At 57.5% G+C, this 22,228-nt stretch overlaps 2 protein-coding genes across 2 annotated transcripts; both read right to left on the minus strand.

Annotated features, from left to right (window-relative positions):
* Positions 1 to 2,113: 2,113 nt before the first annotated feature.
* Positions 2,114 to 12,706, minus strand: DEF6 (DEF6 guanine nucleotide exchange factor). Its single transcript, XM_068173361.1, has 11 exons — positions 12,548 to 12,706; positions 8,671 to 8,811; positions 7,051 to 7,236; positions 5,444 to 5,671; positions 5,218 to 5,364; positions 4,933 to 5,041; positions 4,553 to 4,851; positions 3,980 to 4,146; positions 3,578 to 3,776; positions 3,113 to 3,203; positions 2,114 to 2,878 (listed from the first exon to the last, which is right to left on the minus strand). The coding sequence occupies exons 1-11, from the start codon at positions 12,641 to 12,643 to the stop codon at positions 2,667 to 2,669; spliced, it is 1,875 nt and encodes a 624-aa protein (XP_068029462.1). The 5' UTR covers positions 12,644 to 12,706; the 3' UTR covers positions 2,114 to 2,666.
* Positions 12,707 to 13,462: 756 nt separating this feature from the next.
* On the minus strand, positions 13,463 to 21,779 carry ZNF76 (zinc finger protein 76). Its single transcript, XM_068173362.1, has 14 exons — positions 21,445 to 21,779; positions 20,197 to 20,277; positions 18,983 to 19,060; positions 18,611 to 18,813; positions 17,954 to 18,031; positions 17,482 to 17,601; positions 17,166 to 17,241; positions 16,743 to 16,868; positions 16,453 to 16,632; positions 15,988 to 16,221; positions 15,522 to 15,646; positions 14,665 to 14,817; positions 14,462 to 14,575; positions 13,463 to 14,145 (listed from the first exon to the last, which is right to left on the minus strand). The coding sequence occupies exons 1-14, from the start codon at positions 21,515 to 21,517 to the stop codon at positions 14,041 to 14,043; spliced, it is 1,746 nt and encodes a 581-aa protein (XP_068029463.1). The 5' UTR covers positions 21,518 to 21,779; the 3' UTR covers positions 13,463 to 14,040.
* Positions 21,780 to 22,228: the final 449 nt, after the last annotated feature.

The following is a 22,228-nucleotide window of genomic DNA, read 5'->3' on the forward strand; positions in this document are numbered from 1 at the left end:
GGTCCCTCACTCCCCCCGGTCTCTCACACCCCCGGTCCCTCACGACCCCGGTCCCTCACGACCCCGGTCTCTGACACTCCCGGTCCCTCACACCCCCGGTCCCTCACTCCCCCCGGTCCCTCACCCCCCCGGTCTCTGACACTCCCGGTCCCTCACGACCCCGGTCCCTCACGACCCCGGTCCCCCACTCCCCCGGTCCCTCACCCCACCGGTCTCTGACACTCCCGGTCCCTCACACCCCCGGTCCCTCACGACCCCGGTCCCGCACTCCCCCCGGCCCCACTCACCTCGCGCGCGGCCCCGCTCGCGCAGCCGCCCCCCCCTCCCTCCCCCCCCACCGTCACCCCCGGCCCCGCGCGTCACCGCGCACGCCCTGACGCCACCGCACCCCGCGCGCGCGCGCGGCCAATCGCCGCCGCCGCCGGGGAGCCTCGCGCCCGCGTCACCACGGCAACGGCCCCGCCCCCTGCCCTCCCCTCCCCGCGCCGCACCGCCCTCTGCCGGGAGCCGCCCGCACTGCGCCCCACGCCGGGAGCGGGGCCTCATGGGAAGTGTAGGCGCTGCCTGTGGCGTACTCCGGGGGCGGAGCGGCCTCAGGGCCGTCCAATGTGGCGGCGGCGCCGGGCCAGGCTGCTTTGCTTTGCTCCCCGCCGGGCCAGGGTGATTTGCTTTGCTCCCCGCCGGGCCAGGGTGCTTTGCTTTGCTCCCCGCCCGGCCAGGGTGCTTTGGTTTGCTCCCCGCCCGGCCAGAGTGCTTTGCTTTGCTCCCCGCCGGGCCAGGGTGCTTTGCTTTGCTCCCCGCCGGGCCAGGCTGCTTTGCTTTGCTCCCCGCCCGGCCAGGGTGCTTTGCTCCCCGCCGGGCCAGGGTGCTTTGCTTTGCTCCCCGCCCGGCCAGAGTGCTTTGCTTTGCTCCCCGCCGGGCCAGGGTGCTTTGCTCCCCGCCGGGCCAGGCTGCTTTGGTCCCCGCCGGGCCAGGGTGCTTTGCTTTGCTCCCCGCCCGGCCAGGGTGCTTTGGTCCCCGCCGGGCCAGGGTGCTTTGCTTTGCTCCCCGCCCGGCCAGGGTGCTTTGGTCCCCGCCGGGCCAGGGTGCTTTGCTTTGCTCCCCGCTGGGCCGAGGAGCCCAAGCGGTACCAGTGACCCCCTTCGCCCCCAGCAATTCGCACCGCGGCCCCCTCGCGCCTCGACGGAAGACAATCACCCAGCCTCGAGGCGGAGCTGGGCAGAGCTCACTCTGCCCAAAAAACCCGTGCAGAGCGTCGGGATCCTGCGTCCAAGTGGCCTGGCCAGGATGGTGCGGAGCAGGCAGGGAGCCCACAAGGGGACGGGGCTCGGGGCCACCCCGCTGTGTCGCAGCGCAGAGGGAAGGGGGCAGAGGCGATGCATTTGACCTGCGGCCCCTGCGCTGCCCGTGCCCCCGCTGTGCATCAGCGCGGCCGCCGGGGCCTGGGCCGGGCCTGGGCCGGGCCTGGGTCTGGGTCTGGGTCTGGGCCTGGGTCTGGGTCTGGGCCTGGGCCTGGGTCTGGGCCTGGGTCTGGGTCTGGGCCTGGGCCTGGGTCTGGGTCTGGGTCTGGGCCTGGGTCTGGGCCCGGGCCCGGGCCGCCCCGCTCCCGGGCACACTGAGCGCTTTGTCCCGGGGCCCCTTCGGCCACGGTGGAAAAAAACTGGGAGACAGAAACACTGTGAGACCGCGGGCAGGGCCGTTGGAGGCCGGGGAGGAGACAGATCGTAATCTCTCCAACGAACTGAGCTGGTCTGGAGTGCAGAGATGGAGTCGGTGCAGAGCTTGCTCCCCGGGGCCTGTTGCAGAGGCGACCCTGGCTCTATGCCCCAGGCTACAAACACCCCAAAGGCACAGCTGACCGGGACTGTATTTATACAGAGGTGCTTGAAAAACTAACCCAAATGATGGTGTGTTATTGGGGCTTTTTTGTTTTGTTCTGTGTCCCTCTTGGCCCTCCACACACCAACCAAGAATCTGCTGGTGGGGCCACTTTTCACAGCTTGTGGCTGATTCCTTCCAAAGGGCTCTTTCACACGCAAGAGGGAAATCCAAACCCTGCCCTGCCAAGGCTGGTGCCTGCAGGGCCGCTAGTGTGTGGGGCAGGAGGTCTGAGGCCAGTGGCTCCAAAAGCTTTATTGGTCATTAGTTTCTGCTAACTAAGTGACTCCAGTACTACCAGCCACTGCCCGGGAACACAGTGGTAGCTGTAGTTAGGGACACCTGGCGTGGTGTGGGGGTGACAAGAGGGCCCTGCTTGGTCAGTCCAGGCATCCTTGGCTGGTGACAAAGCCCCACACCCTGGAGCACAGTGAGTGATGCAGAAGGGTTGTTGTAGAAACCAAGAGGGAACTGCAGCCCTGGGCCACAGGGTCCCGACCCATCAGTGGCTCTTTTTTAGTGCAGGGTGTAAAACAGAGCATGAGGAATTGAATCCTGCAGTCCAGAGGAGAAGGTCCCAGTGCCCTCTCCCCAGCACTGGGCTGCCTGATCCTCCTGGCACGGGGTGGCTGCAGCCCTTCACTGATGGAAATGGGAGCACCTCTGCCTTATGCAGTCCCCTGCAGGCTCTGTGCTGGTCCCCATCCAGAGATGGCCACACTGACTGTCCACTTGGAGGGACAAGCTGAGCCCTGCCATTCCCAGCTGGGCTCTGCCATCCTGCTGGGCTAATTGGTGGGCTCTGTGGCCATGGTGTCCGCATCTGGAGATGGCAACACGCTGCTGTTCCCACCGTTGCTCACGTTTTCCTTGCTGTTTTCCCTCGTGGGGTCACTGCCTTTATCCTCCACCCTCTGCTTGAGTTTGAGGGAAGAATCTCTCCGTGACAGAAGGGGCTGGTAGCCAGCGAAGACTCCTCCACTCACGTTTGTTCGCTTGTCTGGGGGTGGACAGAAAAAGAGAATTGTTTACCTGGGGCCCAAACTGACAGTTCAGCCGAGGAAAAGGTTTGTGGAGTCCCTTCTTGCAGGAGGCATTGCAGTATCTTCTCTGAAGAGCCCTTCCAGCCACCAGATGCCCCCAAAAAGGGGAAGATGGGTGGGGGTTTGGGCTCATGCCCCAGCATGGGGGAGGTCCAGGGAAGGGTGGTCAGCTGGGCCAGCTGGTCTCCTACCTCCTGGCCCAATGGGGTGCATCAGTCGGTTCATCTGGACGTTCCAGTGCTTGACGTTGGTGCTGGCCTGTCGCAGCTTCCGCTGGGCCGCCTGGCAGGGGACGGAGGAAAGGGGTGAGCTGGTGCCCCACTGGGACCATGGGCACGGGTTCCCCTTCCCGAGGTTCCCTCTGGGATGGAGACTCAGTTCACCCTCCTCTAGACCTTTTGCTCCCCCTCCAACCCTTCCCTCTTCACACACTCCCGCGGTCAACATCACTTTGGACAGCAGCGCTTTGTCCCCAGGGCAGGACACGCTTGTCCTGTCTCAGCCACTGCATCACGCCGTGGCTGCACATGGCACAGCTCAGAAACCCCCATGGCAGTTCCAGCCTGGTCCTCCCCAGTATGGAGGTGACTCTGGGAGGGATGGAAAGTCCCCTGGGTTCACCATGTGAGGAGATGGGGCACGGATGTGAGGCTCACCATGACATCTTGGTCCACCCGCTGCCTGTTCACTCTCACTTCTTCCAGCTGCTTCTGCGCCTCTTCCAGACACTTGTTCTTGTTCTCCATCTCCTGCTTGAGGACTTGCTTCTCCCTCTGAGTTTTGATGATATATTCTTCTTGCTCCTCCTTCAGCTTCATCAGCTTTTTCAGCTTCTCCTCTTCCTCAGCCAGTAGCCTGTCAATGAAGAGCAAGAGGTGAGGATGTCCCCCTGCCACTTCTTCCACCAGCTTTCCCTGTCCCAGCCTGCATACTGGGAAGTCACCAGCACACCCCAGTACCTGGGAGCACTGAGCTGCCCTGGGGAGCACACCCCCACGCCCAGCTGCTGCCCTGGGAGCAGGACTGCCCAAGGAGGGGGAGGGATGCCCTAGTCCTACCTGGCCTGAGCATATCTCACAGCCTCCTCGTCCTGCCGTGCTTTCACCTCCTGCTGCAGGGCCTCCTGGAGCCTCTCCTGCATGTCCTCCAGCTCCAGGATGCGCTTGCGCTGCCGCTCTGCCTCTGCCTCCTTCAGGACCATCTCTGCCTGCATGGAGGCACGAGCCTGCGGCGGGGACAGGAGCCATCAGCGGGCCAGGCCACCACCAGCGTCCCCAGAACCCACTTAGGCCCACCAGGTGGAGCGGGCCAGAGAAGGGGCAGTCCATGGTGACAGGTCCAAAGCAAAGCTGTTTCCCTGCTCAGGAGACAGGCTGTGTCATTTGGAGCCAGTGCTGGCTGTGAGGTCAGAAATTGGCTCTCTGTCCAGCCTGGGACCAGCATTTGCCTCTCACTGTCCCCCAGCTAAAGCCCCTTGAGGCAGGTTGTCCTCATCTCTTGCTCAAAGGCATCTCAGGCACAACAGAGCCCAGAGGTGATGGGTGGCAGCAGCACTGTACATCCAAACACCTGGGCTGCCCCGGCCAAGGGAAGGAGAAGGAAGCACCACAGCCCATGTGGGAGGCACCCACCTGCTCAGCCTCCCGCAGCTGGATCTCCAGGGTCCTCTGCATCTCCTCGTGCTGCTGCCTCCGCCGCTGCTCCTCCTCCTGCAGCAGGATCTCTGCCTGCCTCTGGGCCTCCTTGAGCAGCTCCAGCTCCTGCAGCTTCCTCTCCTTTTCCTCCTGCAGCTGCTTGAGCCGTTGGGTCTCCTCCTCCTTGGCCGCCTTGCGCTGCTCCCGCTGCTCCCGCTGCTCTCGGCGCTTCTGCTTCAGGTCCTTGTGCAGGGACTTCTTTCCCTCTGCCTGCAGCCGGATGGCTGTCTGGATGGCTGGAGAGGGAGGGCACGGTCAGTGGGGACATGCAGGGGGCATGGGGGAAGCTGGGGAAGGGGCGTGGGGTGGGCACGGACCGAGCGTCCACTCCTGGCGCTGCCGGGTGTCCGAGGCGCTCATCTCGTAGGTGCGGGACAAGGTCTTCACACAGAACATGCACCTCTTCCCGTCCCTGTCTGGCAACACCTGCAGGGAGAGGAGACAGCACAGCGTTACCCCCCGTACCCCACCTTATCCCCCCGTGTTCAGCCACAGGACTGGCTCTCCCATGCTCATGGATGTGAAATTGTGTGTTCTTGGGTCTCCCTTCCAGGGGTCTGAACAGTCTGCTGTCCCCAAGCTGAGCGTGGCCCGGGCTGTACCTCCACGCAGCAGTGCTTGTCCAACGCGATGCTCCCCTTCTTCTCCTTCCGTTCCTCGCTCATGTAGTAGGACAGGACGCTGGGCTTCAGCATGAACCACCGCTCCGACCAGTTCCTCCTCAGCTGGCCCTTCTTCCAGAGGTAGCCCTGCGCCCGAGAGACACGGAGATCAAAACGGGGTGGGAGCAGGACAGAGCTTGTGCCCCAGAACATGTGGGCTCCTTGCCTGTTTGAGCACATCCTCGATGACCTCCTGGTACACCTCCTCCACAGCCATGCTGATGGCCTCCTGCTCGATGCCTCTCAGGAACCGCCCCGAGTTCACCATGTCCAGGAACTGCCAGACCGTGAGCCCGCCCTGCCCCTGCGGCTCCTGGGACAGGTAATCATCCAGCTCGCAGGAGTTCAGCTCCACGTTCATGGCTGTGCAGATCTTCTTCAGCAGATACTCCACCTGTGGGGAGGAGGACACTCAGTGACAGTGTCTGGCTGGGGGCAGGGCTGTCCCCACCCTATCAAACCATTTTGGAGAGCCCAAGGCCACATCTCTCTCCAGCCTGGAGATCCCAGAGGGATCACCCTTTGTGATGGTTGAGGCATCCCAGGCAGCAGGCTGGCTCAGGAGACCGGAACTGGGTTAGAGTTTGAGCTCTACCGAGAGGTTTTTCCTTTAAACCCCAAGGCTGGGATGTTTTGGCTAGTTTGTCTGCAGAGTAAAAAACTCTGAGCAGTCAAGAGCCTGAAGGAGTACAGGCCAGCACTGCTGAACACCATTCAGGACTGATGTCTCAAAACCACAGTGAGCTCGGCACCACTGCTTTCCAAAAATCCCTGGGGAGGAGCAGGGGGACAGGTCCCTATGGAGAGGAGCATCATTTTAAAACTGCAAATAAAAAGAGTCAAGGGTTGACATGGTGTGGGGAAGACTTGCTCCAGCTCAAGTTTTGCTGCCAACTCTCCTCTGCCCACAGTGTGGGGACTGAGACCAGTGGGTGACTGCAGGGAGCCACACAGGAAGGTGACACACAGCAGAACACCCAGCTGGATTTTTTATGTCATTTAATTGTGAAAAGGGCAAGAATTGAATGCCGGTGCTCAGGATGATTCAGTTTTTCATGGTCTGGGGAACAGGAAACACCTCTCCCAGGGCACAGGAAGTGCGGTTGCCCTCCTACATCTGCGCAGCACGGTGCTTCTTGCCTTTTTTCTCCTCTTTTTTTCTTTTTTTTTTCTTTAATTTTGACTTTTCTGCTGATCTCAGGAGGTTGATGGGGTAGAAGGCAACAGCAGCCATCTTCCTTCTGCTGAGGCCACTCCTGACTTCTGCACGTGTGCATTCTCCCCAGATCTGCCCCCCTTCTCAGGGGGGTTTAATCTGACCCCAGAAAAAGGGAGAACCTTCCCCCCCTAAATGCTGTGGAATTTGGAGATTACTGCGAGGCTTTTCTTTGGCTGGCACCTCACCCTTAACACTCTTCATGCTGGGCAGGGGCTGAGCACTGGGTGGCAGTGGCCACGGAGAGGGACAGCCGGGTCTGCTCTGCCACTGCCCTCTAGGCAGGAGAGGCTGGAGCACTTTGGAGGGGTCTCCCCTCTAAAGTCCCCCTCTTTCTTCTCCCTGGGCAGGGGAGGTGGCTGTGGACACAGTGGGGGTGTCCAGGGCAGACAGCTCCCTTGTCCCACCCCCAGCCTCCTCTCTCTCATCCCCTGGAACACCACATCTTGCAGGATGCAGAGGGACGTGCCAGGAAGCGATAGTGTCACCCACAAATGGGGCTCTGCCAGCACATGGAGCCCTGGGAGGACAGGGCTGGGGGGAGAGGCAGGTCCTACCTCATCTGGCACCATGACGAGAGGGTATTTGTCTTCAGACAGAAAGTTGAAGAGACACCAGAGCTTGAAAGCATCCTGGTGGGAGACAACGCTATTCCCATTCCGGTCGGGTTTGTAGTTCTTCTTCGCCGTCAGGGTCCAGCAGAGCTCATCGAAGTTTTCTTTGACAAAAGTGCCTTCCTCCACCTGCAGGCAGGAGTCAGGGGGTGAGTGGGGAGCTGAAGAGCTACGGAGGGGAGTTCTGGGGGAGGAAGTGCTGGAGAGAAGAATCCTTCACTCCTAAAATCTGTCCAGTGAGAAGCATGGGGTGATTGGCAGCACCAGCAGGAACCTGGGGTGCAGCACAGGCAGGATGATGTGGAGCTCTCATCCCCGGTGCCTCCATGATTTGGGGTTTCTTGTTATCCCATTCAACCACAAAGAGGAACTGAGGCGTGAGGGGAAGTGGCTGGCCCGAGGGCAGCCAGCAGGAATGGTGCCTCCACCAGCCTCATCCCTGCTGCTGTTCTTTAATTGTGTCCTGGTACTGTAAGCTGCCCCAGGCAGCGCATTTGGTGCAGATGGGTCAACTGTGATGGGGATCAGGGGAGCTCTGGCTGTCCCTGGGTACTCTATCCCAGCTGTGTGGGCACCGGAGCAAACTGTGGCCTGTAGCAGCAAAGCTGGAGGAAAACCTTTGGGTGGCAAAAGCTGGAAGTTTCTCTTACTAGGAAAACCCACTTCTCCCTTTTCAGGCTGCCTCTGGGATTCTATTAGCCATGGTGAAACCAGAAGGGGTGGGTTTAAAAATCACCTCCCAAAGAACCATGTGGGTAACTGGAAGGATTTTGGCCACTCTGTGATGGAGAGATTGGCCTGGGCTGACCTCGGGCAGCTCCTGCTCTGGGCTGAGGGAGCTGGGGGAGGCTTTGCCCTTGCTTGCTGCCGACCAGATCCCTGCAGCCAAGATCAGCATTGCTGGACCAGGCTGGGCAGCTGCTGACCAGCTCTGGGCAAGGCAAAGATGGGCACAGGGATGGGGACAGGCACAGGGATGGGGACTGGCACAGGGATAAGAACATCAGGAGAGCCAGGGGAGTGAAGGGTTACTGCACCCAGCTCCGGCCCCTTTCTGTGAGCACACAGTGGAAGAAAGCTGTCAGTCATTCTTCCTCTCCTCACATGCCTGGAAGAAACAGCACCCACAGACCAACCTCTGGCTGTGCCAGACAAAGGTGTCTTTGAACCGCAGAAAAAAAAGGAAGAAAGCCCCTGCCCACCCCAACTCTGCTCCTGCTTGCAGCTCGCCCTCCTCCCTCTCCTCTTTACCAAATGAGGTCACACCTCAAAGGTGAGGATAAAAGGGGCTGATTTGTCTCTCTGACCCTTCAGGAAACGTGGGCAGAGATGCTGCTCCATCCAGAGCCGTGACGTAAAGGGATGATTTCATCCTTGCCAGGGAGATGCTGAGTATTAAACATTTCTCACTCATTTTGGCATTCGCCTGAGCGGTCCCCATCTCTCTGCACCCTCTTTCCACCCACCAAGGAATGGGATTTCCAAGAGCTAAGGGGAGCTCTCAGGAACCTCGGTGCTCTCATGTGAGGAACAGCAGGTCTGGGGGATGACGAAGGGGCTCACCTTGTCCAGGATGTACTTGTTGAGGTAGGGCATGTAGCCCTGGCTGGACACTGGCCCGTCATCGTCATCGCGGAAATGCTCTTCCAGTGCCACGGGGTCGTGGGGGATGCACAGCACCGTGTACAGGTTGTGAGACAGCACCTGGCCAAGCACAAGGGGTGGTGAGAAGGTGAACAACCTCCAGCCCCAGCACATCCCCAAGGTACCACCCCCCCACTCACCCCCCTGGGGACTGTGCCCTGCATGGCATCACCTCCCGGCAGCCACAGCATCCAGTCAAGGTTTGGGTTTGGCATAATTTCCAAATGTAAACTTTAGAGAATCATTTAGAAACAGGCAAAAATCGAGGATTTTCCCACATTAGTTTCTTTTCTTGGCACATGAGGAACTTTCTTGAAAGGGCTGTTTCAAACATCTCAGAGCAAACAGGACTCGCTCTGATCTAGAAAAGCTGATAAGCCACCCCAAGCTATGCATTTGGCACAACCATGGCCCAGCCTGGCAGCACCCACTGTCTGCTGGGGACACAGAAAGGTGGAAACATGAAAATCGGAAAGACTGCTGAGAAACTAAGCAAAGGTTTTGTCTGGAATGGAAGTAGACAATGGAGATCTGGAGACACACCATCCCCAGAAATACTCAGCAAGGCTTGCCAACAGCCTGCTTTGTTCAAATCCCCCCAAATAAAGCATATTTACAAGCTCATGGATTTCCCATGTGCTGGAAAGCCTGAAGCAAGGCTGCCCATGAGCACCACCAGCATCTCTAGCTTGTGATGCTGGGCAGGTGGTGCTCTCCTTGCCTTTACATCCCAGAAGCAAGAGATGGTTAAACGAGTCCCAGACTGACACCTCGCCACTGCACCAGGATCTGCTGATGCAACTTGCCAAGGGCTCAAGAGAGGGGCTGGGGGAGATGGAACAGCATCCCTACTCCTCTGTGCAGGGCTGGAAATTTCCTCCCAGCAGCAGAGGAGCGGCCTGAGGCCATGATAGCTGCTGCAGCTGGAGACAGTTCTTGCTTGACCAGATTTTCATTCTCTTTTCCACCCTCTGGACCAATGGGATCAGCAGGACTCCACCCTGTGCTCACACAACAGGGCTGTAGCCCCGAGCACTTCTGCTACACTGTGCCTTTTGGGGCTCAGTGCAGCCCCAGGGTCCACACAGTGGTGGAAAGGCCTGGGAATATCATAGACTTCCTCCAGGATGGCAACAATTGCATCAGGATGAATTCAAAGTTTGAGAATCGTATCCCATTCTGTGTTTCTAACATGGGCCCTCATCTCCATCCTTCACCCCTCCTCCCAGAGCACCCCTAAAAAGCCCTGTGAGGTCTCACTTGTGACCCCGGCCGTGGGCGACACCCTGAGCCTCTCCACCCATCCTGGCACCCTGTGACCCAAAGCCCGTCCTCTCGCAGGGCTGTCACTGACAAATGGGGAGGAAAGCCCTGGCCTGGTCAATGGTGGCGTGGCTGGAGAGAGGAGAGGTGAGAAACCCTTGCAGGCTCTGAAACAGCGACAGGAGGAGGAGAATAACAGCAGGGCAAAGGGATGCTCGGAAAGTTTGCTGGTACAACCTTTCCCCTGTGGCATACAGGGGATGGCTGGAGGGCAGGGGTCGGCCTGACTGGATTCCTCTGAGCAGCAGCCTTGTTTCTGTTCTCCACCCTCTCCCACCGCTGTCACACCCATCACCCATGAGCAGCGATGCCCAAAAGCACCAGGGCAGTGCCAGGGCAGTGCTCGGTATTTCCAGCCACGCATGGCCACCCTGAGGAACCACACCCCATCCCGCATCCACAGCCCTTCCAGCCCGGCCAGGGAGGGGGATGCAACGGCCCTGAGAGCACAAATGCTTCCAGAGCAGGGCTGGTGGCGTGCCTGTGCTGGGAGCAAAACTACCCGACCTCTCTGTGCGCGCAGCAGCCGACCGCAAGCTGTCCTTCCTTCCTGTGCACACACACACCTACACTCCCAGCGGCATCTGCACACGCCAGCCTGCGCAGAAGTGGCCCTGCAGGAGCCAAACGGCTTCCCACAGCTGCGTCTTCATGCTGGAAACCCCGAGACGTCCACAGAACCGCCCGGAGCGCGGCCGGAGCTCCTGCTCTGCCGGGACGCTGCCAGCCAGCTCTGGGGCTGGCTCCGTCCTCTAGGTGCAAGCCCGGTGTCTCTCCCACCCCTGTGCGAGACCCTTCGTGCAGCAACACGCCTGGGTGAGGGAGCAGAGCACAGCCCAGCTCAGGGCTCAGCAGCCCTGGAGGGGGTTGGAGAGGGCTCGCTGGCTTTAACACTCGGAGCGAGCAGCAAGACCCTGGATTCCTTCTCCCTGAACCACGGCTGGCCTGTGTAGGCTGGGGCAAACTCGAGTGTTTTTGTGGGTGGAAACAAGCTCTCCCTGGCCTGGAGACAGTGGGAAAGTCATCCAGAGCTGTGCTGTTCGATGAGCTGCTGCCAACCCATCTCGTCACCGAAGGTGCGTGGGAGAACATCCCTTCCCCTCTCAAGTGTCCCCCTGGCTAAAGTCACTTCAGAGGTGCCAGCCCCGGCATCACCACAGCCCCTACACCACGGTTTGCAGACCCTGCATGAACTGTCCATGAAACTGCCATTAAAATCAGAGTCTCTGTGGCCTCACCATTGTCACTGGTGATAAAGATCTCTCAAAACAAGCACTGCTGGTGCTTTTGGGTCCATCCCATGCCTGGGCCAGGCTCTGGACCCAGAGCAGGGAACACAGCAGCCCCTCTCAGGGATTAGCAAACCGAATTAAGCTCTGGCCTACTTTAGGATTTTCCTTAATTCCTTCAGCTATTTCTACAGTTTTAGCAGGTGAGCGTGGCTCGCAGGGCACATGCCACGAGTTCTGGGGGGCAGACGAAGGCTCTCAGCCGCAAAGGCTGAGCAGGAAGAATCTGCCTCCTGCTGCTTCTCCCCCAGATCCCTGCAAACAAAACTCTTACTTCTGGGGCAAAACACACTCCCCTCCCAAAGACCAGCACCTTCCCTGCAGTCTGTCCTGGGGAAGCCCTATAAAATAAAGGGAATGGAGGAAAAAGGGGTCTTTTCGCAGCGGTTCAAAACGGTCTCGCAGACTGGCAGCAGCTGCCATGTCCTGACGCAATACCTCCCTGTGCTCAGCATGTTCCTGCTCAGGTCTCTTCTCTCATCCAGACCCTTGTACCAACCAGCATTTCCAACCCCAGTGCCAGCCGAAGAACCAAAACGGATGAAAAAAAAAAACACATTCCCACCGTATTCAAAGGTTAAAAAATAAATTATTCTCAGAGCCAAGGGGCTCCCTGGTGAGTTCCATCAACTCTGGCCTGGGGGCAGACAAAAAGGTTTTTAAAGCTGTGATGGGTTTGATGAAGGGCTGAGAGCATGAGCCCTCTGAAAGCCGCAAAGAGTGGGGAGAGGGGAAAGCGGAGAGTTTTTTAAAGTGCTGTGTTACTTCTAGCCACACCACTGAGGAGTTTTTGTTAAAAAACAACCTGTCCCTACCTCCCGACCCACTGGCTCAGCAAGGAGAAACACAGGTGCTCCGGCAAGCAAGAAAATCTAAACAGAGTTTGGGCTCTTAGTTAGCCATACAAAGAACAAGAAACTGATAACTAAACTTCAGATTTCTTATCATTTTCACCTAGAAAACACATCTGAGCACGAATTCCCCCCCCCCACTCATTTTTTTTTTTAAAGGGAGATACCACAGAGCCTGAGAACTTCACCAGAACCAGCGTGGAAGCAACAACAAGATCTTATAGATCTTAATATTTAACAATTGCTCCGTGGAAACCCGCGGGGATGCAAAGCAGCCCCGGGCTCGTTCCGCCGCTCGCTGCCCACCCTCCATCCGTGCTGCGGGGGACTCACTTTGAGCTGCGATTTGGAGACCTTGCCGCTCTTCTCCACGTCCAGGGCGGTGAAGGCGTACCAGATGGACTTGAGCAGCTCGGCTCGCAGGTCCATGGCTGGCGGCGGCGGCGGCGGCTCTGCCCAGCCCGCGGATCCGGTTCCTGGAGCCGCCCGGGCGGGCGGGACGGGGGCGGGAGCGCCGCCTGCTCGGGGCGCCCCGGGCCCCATCGCCGCTCCCCGCACGGCCGGGGCTCCCCGACCCTCTGCCGAGGGTCCGCCGTAATTTGCGTTTTGGGGAGGAAAAATCCCCGCCCTGGCTCAAGCAGCTTTGCCTCGCAGCGAGAGCGCTGCCTTGGGAAGGGATCGGTCTCGCCCGGAGAGCACAGACTCAGCCTGGGGCATCCTCTCGGGTTGTGCCCGTTCCGTGCCCGCGGAAAGCATCTTTCTCTACAGACTCCTCTGGGATGTCCAAAACACGACCCACACGACTGCCGGGAGCCTGTGCCAGGCTCAGGTTTACAGCTGGACTCGAGGGTCTCAAAGGTCTTCCCCAGCTCTGTCCACCCCGCAGCCAGGGCAGTGAAGGGACTGAAGGCACCTGTAGGGGCAGGACACCAGCCCAGGTCTCTCTCCCCAGCTCGGGGGAGGATATAGGATGTGTTCACAGACACAGCTCCCTAAATCTAGGCTTGCAGGGGCCCCTGGAAGAGCCAAGGCCTGATCTGAGATTTCAGGGACATGTCTTACCCCTCCAAGCCACATGCTGAGGGCTCAGAGGGTACAGCTCACCCTGCTCCCAGCCCTCCTCTGGGACAGCTGCTGCTTTGGCAGGACATGTTTGGTCAATTCCACAAATCTCCTCAATGTCCCTAATTCTTACAGCTGCTGAACACCACCATCCACCCTCTCTCCCACCAAAGAGAAGAGGGGTCCTTTTAAAAACCAAATTTTAAATTTGTTTTTATTTCAACTCAGCATTTACATCCCGATCTAGCTCGGCTCCTGGCAAGTGCTGGCTGCTCTGCTCCACAGCCAAGGAATCTGCCATGGAAGCCTTGCTTGAAAAGAAAGTGTGACAAAGAGATGGGAGAACTGCTGTTGGAACCATCCCAGTGCTGGCTCCAGTGGCAGGAACTGCTCACCCTCCATACCGAGCTCAGGACAGCCTGGGCTTGCTCTGATGGGCCTTTATTGCTTCTGTGCATGTGCTGCCCACTTGCCCCTGAGCTGGAGGGGTGGGCAAGAAAGGAAAAAGTTGTTGGCCCATTCCTTGAGGGAGAGGGCAGGAAGTGCCCCTGAAGAAAGGGCTGCTGCTCAAAGCCCAGGAGCAGGCAGCAGCCCAGAGTATCTGCCCTCCCTCCCCGTCAGACAGGCCACCCCAGCAGCCCTGTGCTGCCCCAGCTGGCACAGGGCACACGCTGGCACTGGCTCAGACACTGTCCCTGCCCCGCCACCCCTGCACACGGCAGGCTGGGGCTGCCACTCCCCCTGCCCCGGCTGCTCCGCTGGCCTCAGCTCCCCTTCTCAGGCAGGGCTGTGTCAGGTGGCACTGGCTCGTAGTGGATCACTGCTGTGGCCATGCTGAGAGCTTCCTCCAGGCTCTGCTGCTCTTCCAGCTGGGGGAGGGAATGGGGAGAGAGTGAGTGCTGAACCCCCAAAAGGCAGCTCGGGGTGGCTCCCAGCAGGACAGAGGGGTGACACAGCTGGGTGACACAGGTGTGAAGCAGAAGGGCAGACAGGGCCAAGATGCAGAAGGGCTGTTTACAAGGGAGCATTCTGCAATCCCAGCAGGATGTCCCTGTTGTCCTCCGCACACAGGGCATCTGGGAATTAAAGAGCAAGCCCCCTGGACAAGCAGCGATGCAGCAGGGCCAGAGGGCAGGCAGCGAGTGGCCAGGAGTGAAGGGGACAGTGGCAAGAGCCATGTGGTACCTGCACAGCAATGTGGGTGCCGTGGGAGGTGGCCAGCAATGCCACCTGCTGATGACAGAGCGGGGCGATGTCCGACTCCCCTGACACCACTGCCCCAGAAGCGACTATGGTCACCTGGGAAAAGTTCAGTTAATCGTGTTTTAAAAGAAAGTGCAGCTCTCTTCTAGCAGAGGAAGCAGGGATGCTCCCAGCTTTGTCTGTACCTCCTGTGCCTCGGTGCCATCAGTGCTGGCCACAGTCATGGCCCCGGTGTCACCACCTGCCAGCTCTCCCTCGGGCACGGCGAGGACCCCGCTCTGCGTCACCACGCCGATGGCACTGCCCAGGGCCTGCAGCTCCTCCTGAGACAGACTGACCTGGGGATAACAGCAGAGGCTCAGGGAGTCTTAGGCAACTCCTGAGTTTAGCAATGCATGGGTCTGGGTAAGGAGGAAACAGACTCTCTGCAAGACTCAAGGACTTTGCCCAGTGCCATGGATAAAATTGACAACAGAGAACTCGGAGCTTGGGTCTTCAGCCCTCCCCCTTCACCACATCTCCCCTTCCCATTCAGCCTTTTGTCTCAAGCCTCGATGGGGACAGCTTTGTGCATTGCAGCAGCAGGAGCATCTGAGGCTAAGAGGAAACAGGTCACTGGTGGCAGCTGTTTCCCTTGCCCTGTGCCACAGGAGGAAGTTTTTTCCCGTCAGCACAGGGGCAGCTGGTGGAGGGAAGTACAAGAAAAGCACTGCTGTATACAAGTGATGACAAAACATCTCCAAATCCAGCCTGGGTCAGCAGAGCTGGGGAGCTGCAGGGAGCCAAGGGCTGCCAGTCACCACACAAACACCCAGAAACCCCATCAGCAAGGAGGGGCACCGGGACCAGAGACCCCCCCAAACCAACACTGCAGCAGTGGGTGAGGCTGTAGGAGGGAGCCCTCAGGGCAGGAAGAGCCCAGGAAGCTCCAAGGCCTGAAAAAAATGCTGGAAAAAGACCCTGCAAAGAACACCATGGCTGAGTAGAGGCTGAATCTTACTTCAGATAAGAACTGACATGCTGGAGGCTGCTGTGTCCATACCTGCTCTGTCCCATCCTGAGAGATAAGTGAGATTTGTGTAGGCACAGAATCTTCTTCTTCATCTTCCTCCATCTCTGACAGGAAAGCAATATGCTGACTCTTCAGTGGAGAGCCTCTGTCAGCAGCTGGATCAGAGAAGGGGAAGAGCAGCCTTACCAGGGTGTGAATGCACGTGCCTGGATCTGGACCTGCCTGTGGTCTCAAGGGCTAGCACAGAAGAGCACAAGACCATGATGACACCAGCCCAGTGATGGCCTGGAAAGAAGGACCTTTACCTCTCCCTGTACCACAGAATGGACAGGGGCCTGTTCCCAGCCTGTGATTACAGCAAGGACCTTCCAAGAGACCTGCCTTCGATGGGGAGGCAGGAGGCCGTGGCACGTACTTGGGTCTGAGAGGGGTGCGTCTGCTCTCGCTGTCACCTCCCTCCCCTTTGCCACACCTTGATGGGGGAGTGGCTACTCACCCTCCAGCTGCTGCTGCTCGTAGAGGGCCTGCTCGCTCTCCTCGGTGGCCTCCAGCTCGCCGTGGCTGCTGCGCTTGTGCATGGCCAGCGTGGAGGTCTGGCGGTAGGTCTTGCCACAGCTGCTGCACGTGTAGGGCTTGCAGTGCGTGTGCACCACGTGGTGCTTGTACAGGCTGGAGTACTCTGTGAAGCGCTTCCCACAGCCCGGCACGGTGCACAGGTATGGCTTCTCTCCTAGGGCAGAGGCCACAGAGCTGAGCTTCACCCTCCTCATGCTCTGGGGAGGGATTCCCCACCAGAGCAAGTAGCTGGAGACAGGCTGCTGGAACAATAATCAATCCAACGAAGCAATTCCCACTGTTTCCTCCAACTCCCTGGCCCGCTCCCAGATCCACCCCTGCGACGTTCAGCCTAGAAATGCCCATTCCAGCCCCGCCAATCTCCCTGCTGCTGGCTCCCTCCTACCTGTGTGGATTCTCATGTGGTTCTTGTAGTTGGTGGCGCTGGTGAAGCCCCTGCCGCAGCCAGGCTCTGCACACATGTAGGGCCGCTCGCCCGTGTGCGTCCGGATGTGAACCTTGCGGATGTTGGACGTGGTAAAGGAGCGCCCACAGCCCACGAAGGGGCACTTGAAGGGACGCTCACCTGCATGGACAGAGAGCTGTGGGTGAGACCTGCCACCATGCAGCCACCTGGAGTGCCTGGAGATCTGTTCTGGGTTGTCCCCTGGGCAGTTCTTCCCCTGCGCTGCCCACCTGTGTGCGTGCGGATGTGTTTTTGCAGGTCCCCGGAGGTTTTGAAGGCTTTGCTACACATGTCTTCTGGACACTTGTAGGGTTTCTCACCTGTGTGTGTTCTCACGTGGCTCTTCAGACCATACCCTGTCCAGGACAGAGACCACAACTAATTTTGTAATGAGAAGGAAAACACCATGACAAGCTGAGTACCACCCCTCGGTCCACGTACTTGAGTGTCTGTGTTGTGTCTGCAAAGCTTGAAAGGAAAGAAATAACCAACCCCAACACCACTTCCAACCTTGCTTCCACCATTATCTGCCCACAATCAGTGAAGTCCCAGCAGGCTCCCGTGCTGTGATTCCCTTCCTTTAGATGCTCTAGATATTGTGCTCTACTGGGTTACACACAAAATGAAATCTGCTCCAAGCAGACATTTGTTACCTGTAGCAAATGCTTTCCCACAGCTTGGGAAGTCACACGTGTATGGCCGGTCACCTGTGTGAGCACGTTCATGTACCTGGAAAAGAAAGAACAGGTCCCTAAAATGAGGTCCAAGAGAAGGAAGAAGAAAAACTGTGGAAAACTGCTGGTGGAGAGAATTTGAAGTTCCCTGTGGGATTTCACCTTGGCCCATTGACACATCTGGGTCTCTTGGGGAGCTCAGCACTTAACTCATCGGCACACAATGGGGCATTCTGCTCTGGCAGTGTTACCTGGGACTGGTCTGGCCTGCACACTGCCATGAAACCTGCTTTACCTTGAGGTGGTGGGCAGTGGTGTAGAGGCGGCCACAGCCTTTGTACCCACAGCGGAAAGCTCTGCTGCCGACCTGCTGCCCCTTCCTGTGGCTTTGCACCTCCTCCTCCTGCAAATCCTGCTGGGACAAGTACTGGAATCAATCCAGCAAGCCACTACAGCTTCGCCAAGCCCACACAAATATTTCCCTCCTTGCCATACATATGCACTCCTGCAGTTATCTTCCAAAAACATGTTCCTACAAACCAGCTTGTACCCACATGGTGAAGCCCAGGTGACAGGGCTCTAGGAACCTGCATTTCCCCCTCCCACCCCCCGGCTCGCTGGGGGTTCTCAGACACAAAACTCCCTTTGTCAGCTCATTTGAAATACATGCAGTTAGTATTTGCTAACTCGGCAGAGAAGCCACAACATTTTTATAATTACTGGCAAAGAGGAGTTCGGCCTAGTTCCAGTCACTGAAAAATTCAGACCTGGGAGGAGATGTTGCTGGAGTCTTTACTCTTCACATGGCAGGTGTCTGTCACTCCCTCCTCTTCCTCATCAGACCCCTGCGAGTGAAGAAGCACAAGCAGTGTTTGTGTGTCCCTGCACAGCGTGGAGCAGGAAGGCAGTGACAGCCACAGTGCCACCCCACCCTTCCCCAGAGAGCAGGGGCTGGGCCTGCCACAGCAGGAAGGTCTGTGCCCAGCTCAGCACTGCCAGCACACAGCCCCTGCTCCACAGCACGATGGAGATGGGAGAAAAAGGCAGAACCTGGGATACTGAGGTGGGGCACTGCAGTGACAGCACATCAGGATCTGAAGCTGCTTTGGTTTTGAGGCCTTTGTCACCATGGGGACAGTGGCCATGGCTTAGCCACTGCTGGCACACCAAAGGCTGTATCACAGCAGCTCTCCTCCCTTCCCAAACCTGAGCCTGCAGCAGGTTAAGGGTGGCAGGCCCAGCACCCCACGGGACCAAACAGCCCCGTTCTGTGTCCCCAGCTGCCAGGCACCCCTCAGCAGTGGCACTCCCACTGGAGCCCTGTCCAGTTGCTTTCTCAAAGCTGGCACTGCTGACAGACAGACGCACACAAGCACTGCTGAAGGGAGGACACAAACTCAGGCCAAGAGATGCTGTGCCCTCACCTTCCTGCCATACTGCTGCAATGCATTCATGGTGTCCACATCAAAGCCATCGTCCTCCTCCTCCCCAGGCAACTCCTGGAGCCCAGTTTCTGTCTGCACTTCCAGGATGGTGCTGCCAGGTGCCACGATGACAGGACGGTGGATGTAGGCAGTGGAGCCATCCTCTAGCTGGACAGCCTGGAATGTGCCAGGCTCATAACTCTCTGCAAGAGGAAACATTCAGGTAAAGAGCTGAAAAAAATTCAGCTGAAAAAAAGCTCAGTGTGAGGCAGAAAACAAGAGCTTCATCTCCTCAGCCCTGGAAATCTGAGACATTTCAGCAGCTTCTCCCCAGCTGCCAGGGAAAAGAACAGGGAGTGCTGAGTGCTTTACCTTTAGCTGTGCTGTGTATGAAGGCCATGCTGCCATCCTCCAGCACCACTGGCTGCCCATCTTCAAAAGCCACAGCCTCTAAAAGAAAAGAGAAACATTCACACACCTTCCTGGAGGACTCAGCATGGGGAATGCTGTGGCAGTTGAGGCTGCCAGGCAGGAGAGGACACAGGGCTGCCTGCTTGCCCTGAAAGGCAACCACAGCTGTAGGTTTTAAAACACCATTTGAGCCCTTCTGATGTGAATAATGAGGTTTTCAAGGCTGCATGCACAGATTTGCCTCTTCCTTCGCTCAAAGGAGTGATGCAGTGTCTCACCAGTTTCAAAATGCCAGATTATATCCCAACAAGAAGGGGTATAATCAAGAAGGATGGCTCTGGCACAGGGGTGTGTGAAGGAGAACACAAACATCCCATGACAGGGGAAGCAGGGGTGAGGAGAACCCCTCTCACTGTGCGTGTGAAGGCAGGGAACAGGGTGAAGGGGGGAAAGGGGCACAGCCAGCTATAGAACATCCATTTCAAGCAGCCTTTGGAGAACAGAAGAGGGAGGTGGCATACAAGGAGCTTGGGAGCATCAAGGAAGGACTGCCCAAAGTAACAGAGCTCTTTCTACCTGCCCTTTTGCATCTTAGCATGGCCAAGGATGATTCCTCTGTGCCACTCTGGTGCCTGCCACATGACCTGGGTTCCCAACACCTCTCAGACTAACGTTACCTAATTTCAGAGATGACTCTGGCTGATGGCTCAATGGCCAAGGTGGCATTGCTCCCAACAATCCCCGCATGACCCCCCGCCAGCAACACCTATTCCAGAAGTAATGTATTATCTCACAGCTCAGAGGAAATTCCTGCCCAGCTGCTCCCACATGAAACAAGCTCTGTGTGTGCTGTGTGGCTGGCACCAGCACAGCACACAGCTCACTGGGCTTGTGGTCTGACAACAGGGAGAGCCCACAGGTGAAATGACACTTAAACATTTGTCTCCACCTCCACCAAATTCACCTTCTCATCAGATTGCTAAAGACTTTGCAGGCAATGTCTTTGTTTATTCAGCCTCAAAACCACAAGAAAGAAAACCCCAACAGAAACCCTATGCTCACATGGATTTTGAGAGCTGGAACCGACAGAGGAGCCCAAATGCTGGAGCACTGAGAGCTGCAGCCACATCTACAGTGTCCTTCCAAACAGAAAGAGGGCAATGTGTGTTCCTCACCTTTCTGAACTGTCACCTGATGGATATAAGCTGTGGTCCCATCTTCAAGTTCAATGACTTGCCCTTCAGTCAGCTTTTCACCTGGAACAGTTAAAACATACCATCAGCTGCTGAGCCCAGTCCCTCTGTCCCACATGCTTCCCACAGTCCCACAAAAGGGAGAAATTGTCACTTCTAGGCTGTTAGGGATCACTTCACTTCCCAAAAACGCTGGCATTGCCCTTGTCTGGACAGGACACATGACAGACACTTATAAATCACTTGTTGAGGAGCTGCCCCTCACAGCTCCTCGTGCCCAGGAGCAGAAAGAGCATACAGAGAAAGCAATTACACTTGTGTTGGAAGAAAAGATCCACTGGGTGTGCTGAGCAGTATCGGCAAGTGCTGGGAGATTTATCTACAACTTTAGCAGAGGATCAACTGTTAGGAAACAATTACAGCACCTAAAGGGGCCTAAAGTGCTGCCAGTGTTGGGCTGTAGAGGCTCAACTGTGCCAAAGCCTGGCTCTGTGCAAACCTGGAAGCATGACTTAGTTACCCAAAGATTTGGTGCAGAGAGGAGATTGCTCCATCCCACTGAACATGGAGAATCCAGGTTGGTTTCACCTGGAGCATAAGGTTTGAGAGGGGGTCACACAACCTGGTGGTCCCGAGACAGTTCAGCTGCACACACGTAACAAACCTGCAGCGAGTTTGCACAGAAAATAAAGCAGGAGAGCAACCCCCAGGACACGGAGCTGCACAACTCCTCCATCCTGTTCTGCAGGCTGGCAAACAGCGTGCTCCTCTTCCTGGGAGCTGTGGGTGGTGGAGAAAGGGGCACCTCACCAACACCAGAGGAAGGGCAGGTGTGGGATTTGGCACCTCTTCGAGCAGGAAAAGCACTGCTGTGAACCAAACCCTGTGCACACCAGTGACGCAAACCCCCTGCTCAGCCCAGGGGACGTTTTTGTGGAGCAGAGCCCTGCAGGCCACAGCATCAGCTCCCTGTCCACACCAACCCTGGTCGGAACAGCATTTTATTTTCTACAGCCAACAGCTCTCCCATCTCCACAGCTTCATTTCCAAACCAGAGGCGTGTTTGATTTGTATTTTATTTTACATCAGACTTCAGTGCAAATCCAACAGTCACCAGCTGCCCCTGCGAAGTGGCAGCTCCCAGGCTGTGAGGGGCACTTTTGGCGAGTCTGACTCCAATTTCAGAGCCAGCAGGAGCCTCTCAGCCCTGACAGCCCGAGGCTCTGTTACCTCTGGCAGCCTGCTGCAGGTAGGCTGTGGTGCCATCCCCAAGGGTCACTGCTGGCAGCCCCAGGCTCTCCATCCTGCCCCGACTCCCCACACATGGATCCTGCCTGGGAGCACTGGGGCCTGTGGGACACGGGGCCGTCGTCTTTGCTGCGAGCCTTAAGTAAAAAGAACAATTCCATTTCAATTTCTGCCCTTGGTTTCTCCTCCTCCTTTAACCTCTCCACACTAGGAAAGGCTTGAATGGCCTCAAAAGACTTTTGAGGTTATAAAGGATTAAGATGGACAATGCTGCATCCTTCCCACACTAAGGGATAAGAATCTATTCCACAGCCAAATATGAAATGAAGCTTATCGCGCCAGCGAACTGACAGACTCTTCTTAGAGGGCAGAAATGTCACATTCCAGCCCCTCCCGTCCCCCAAATGATCTGCAGGGTTTCCAGGTACTTTAAACCCTGAACCTACAGGCTGAGCACGTCCCGTGCTGCAGGAGACAGGGGTAGGTGATGAGCTTCATTCCTCCGTCTCTCCTCCCTTTCCTGACTAACTCCCAGCCTTCCGAGGGATAGAATTTCAGGCTCTAAGCAAATGATGCTGAAGCCTCCACACCCCCGCAAGAACATTTCGCTGAAGGGACTCCCTGCTGATAGGTTATCTTTCAAAGGCGCCACAGCGCGTTCTTCCTGAGCCGCCTCCGCGACAGCCAAAGCTTTGATCGCTCCATTTCCAGGAGGAGGCAAGCCGCCCCGTCCGCGCCCGCCGCCACGCGGTGCCCGCTCGGTGCC

The sequence above is a fragment of the Anomalospiza imberbis genome, chromosome 26 (assembly GCF_031753505.1).
Source record: "Anomalospiza imberbis isolate Cuckoo-Finch-1a 21T00152 chromosome 26, ASM3175350v1, whole genome shotgun sequence".
Taxonomy (NCBI): Eukaryota; Metazoa; Chordata; class Aves; order Passeriformes; family Viduidae; genus Anomalospiza; species Anomalospiza imberbis.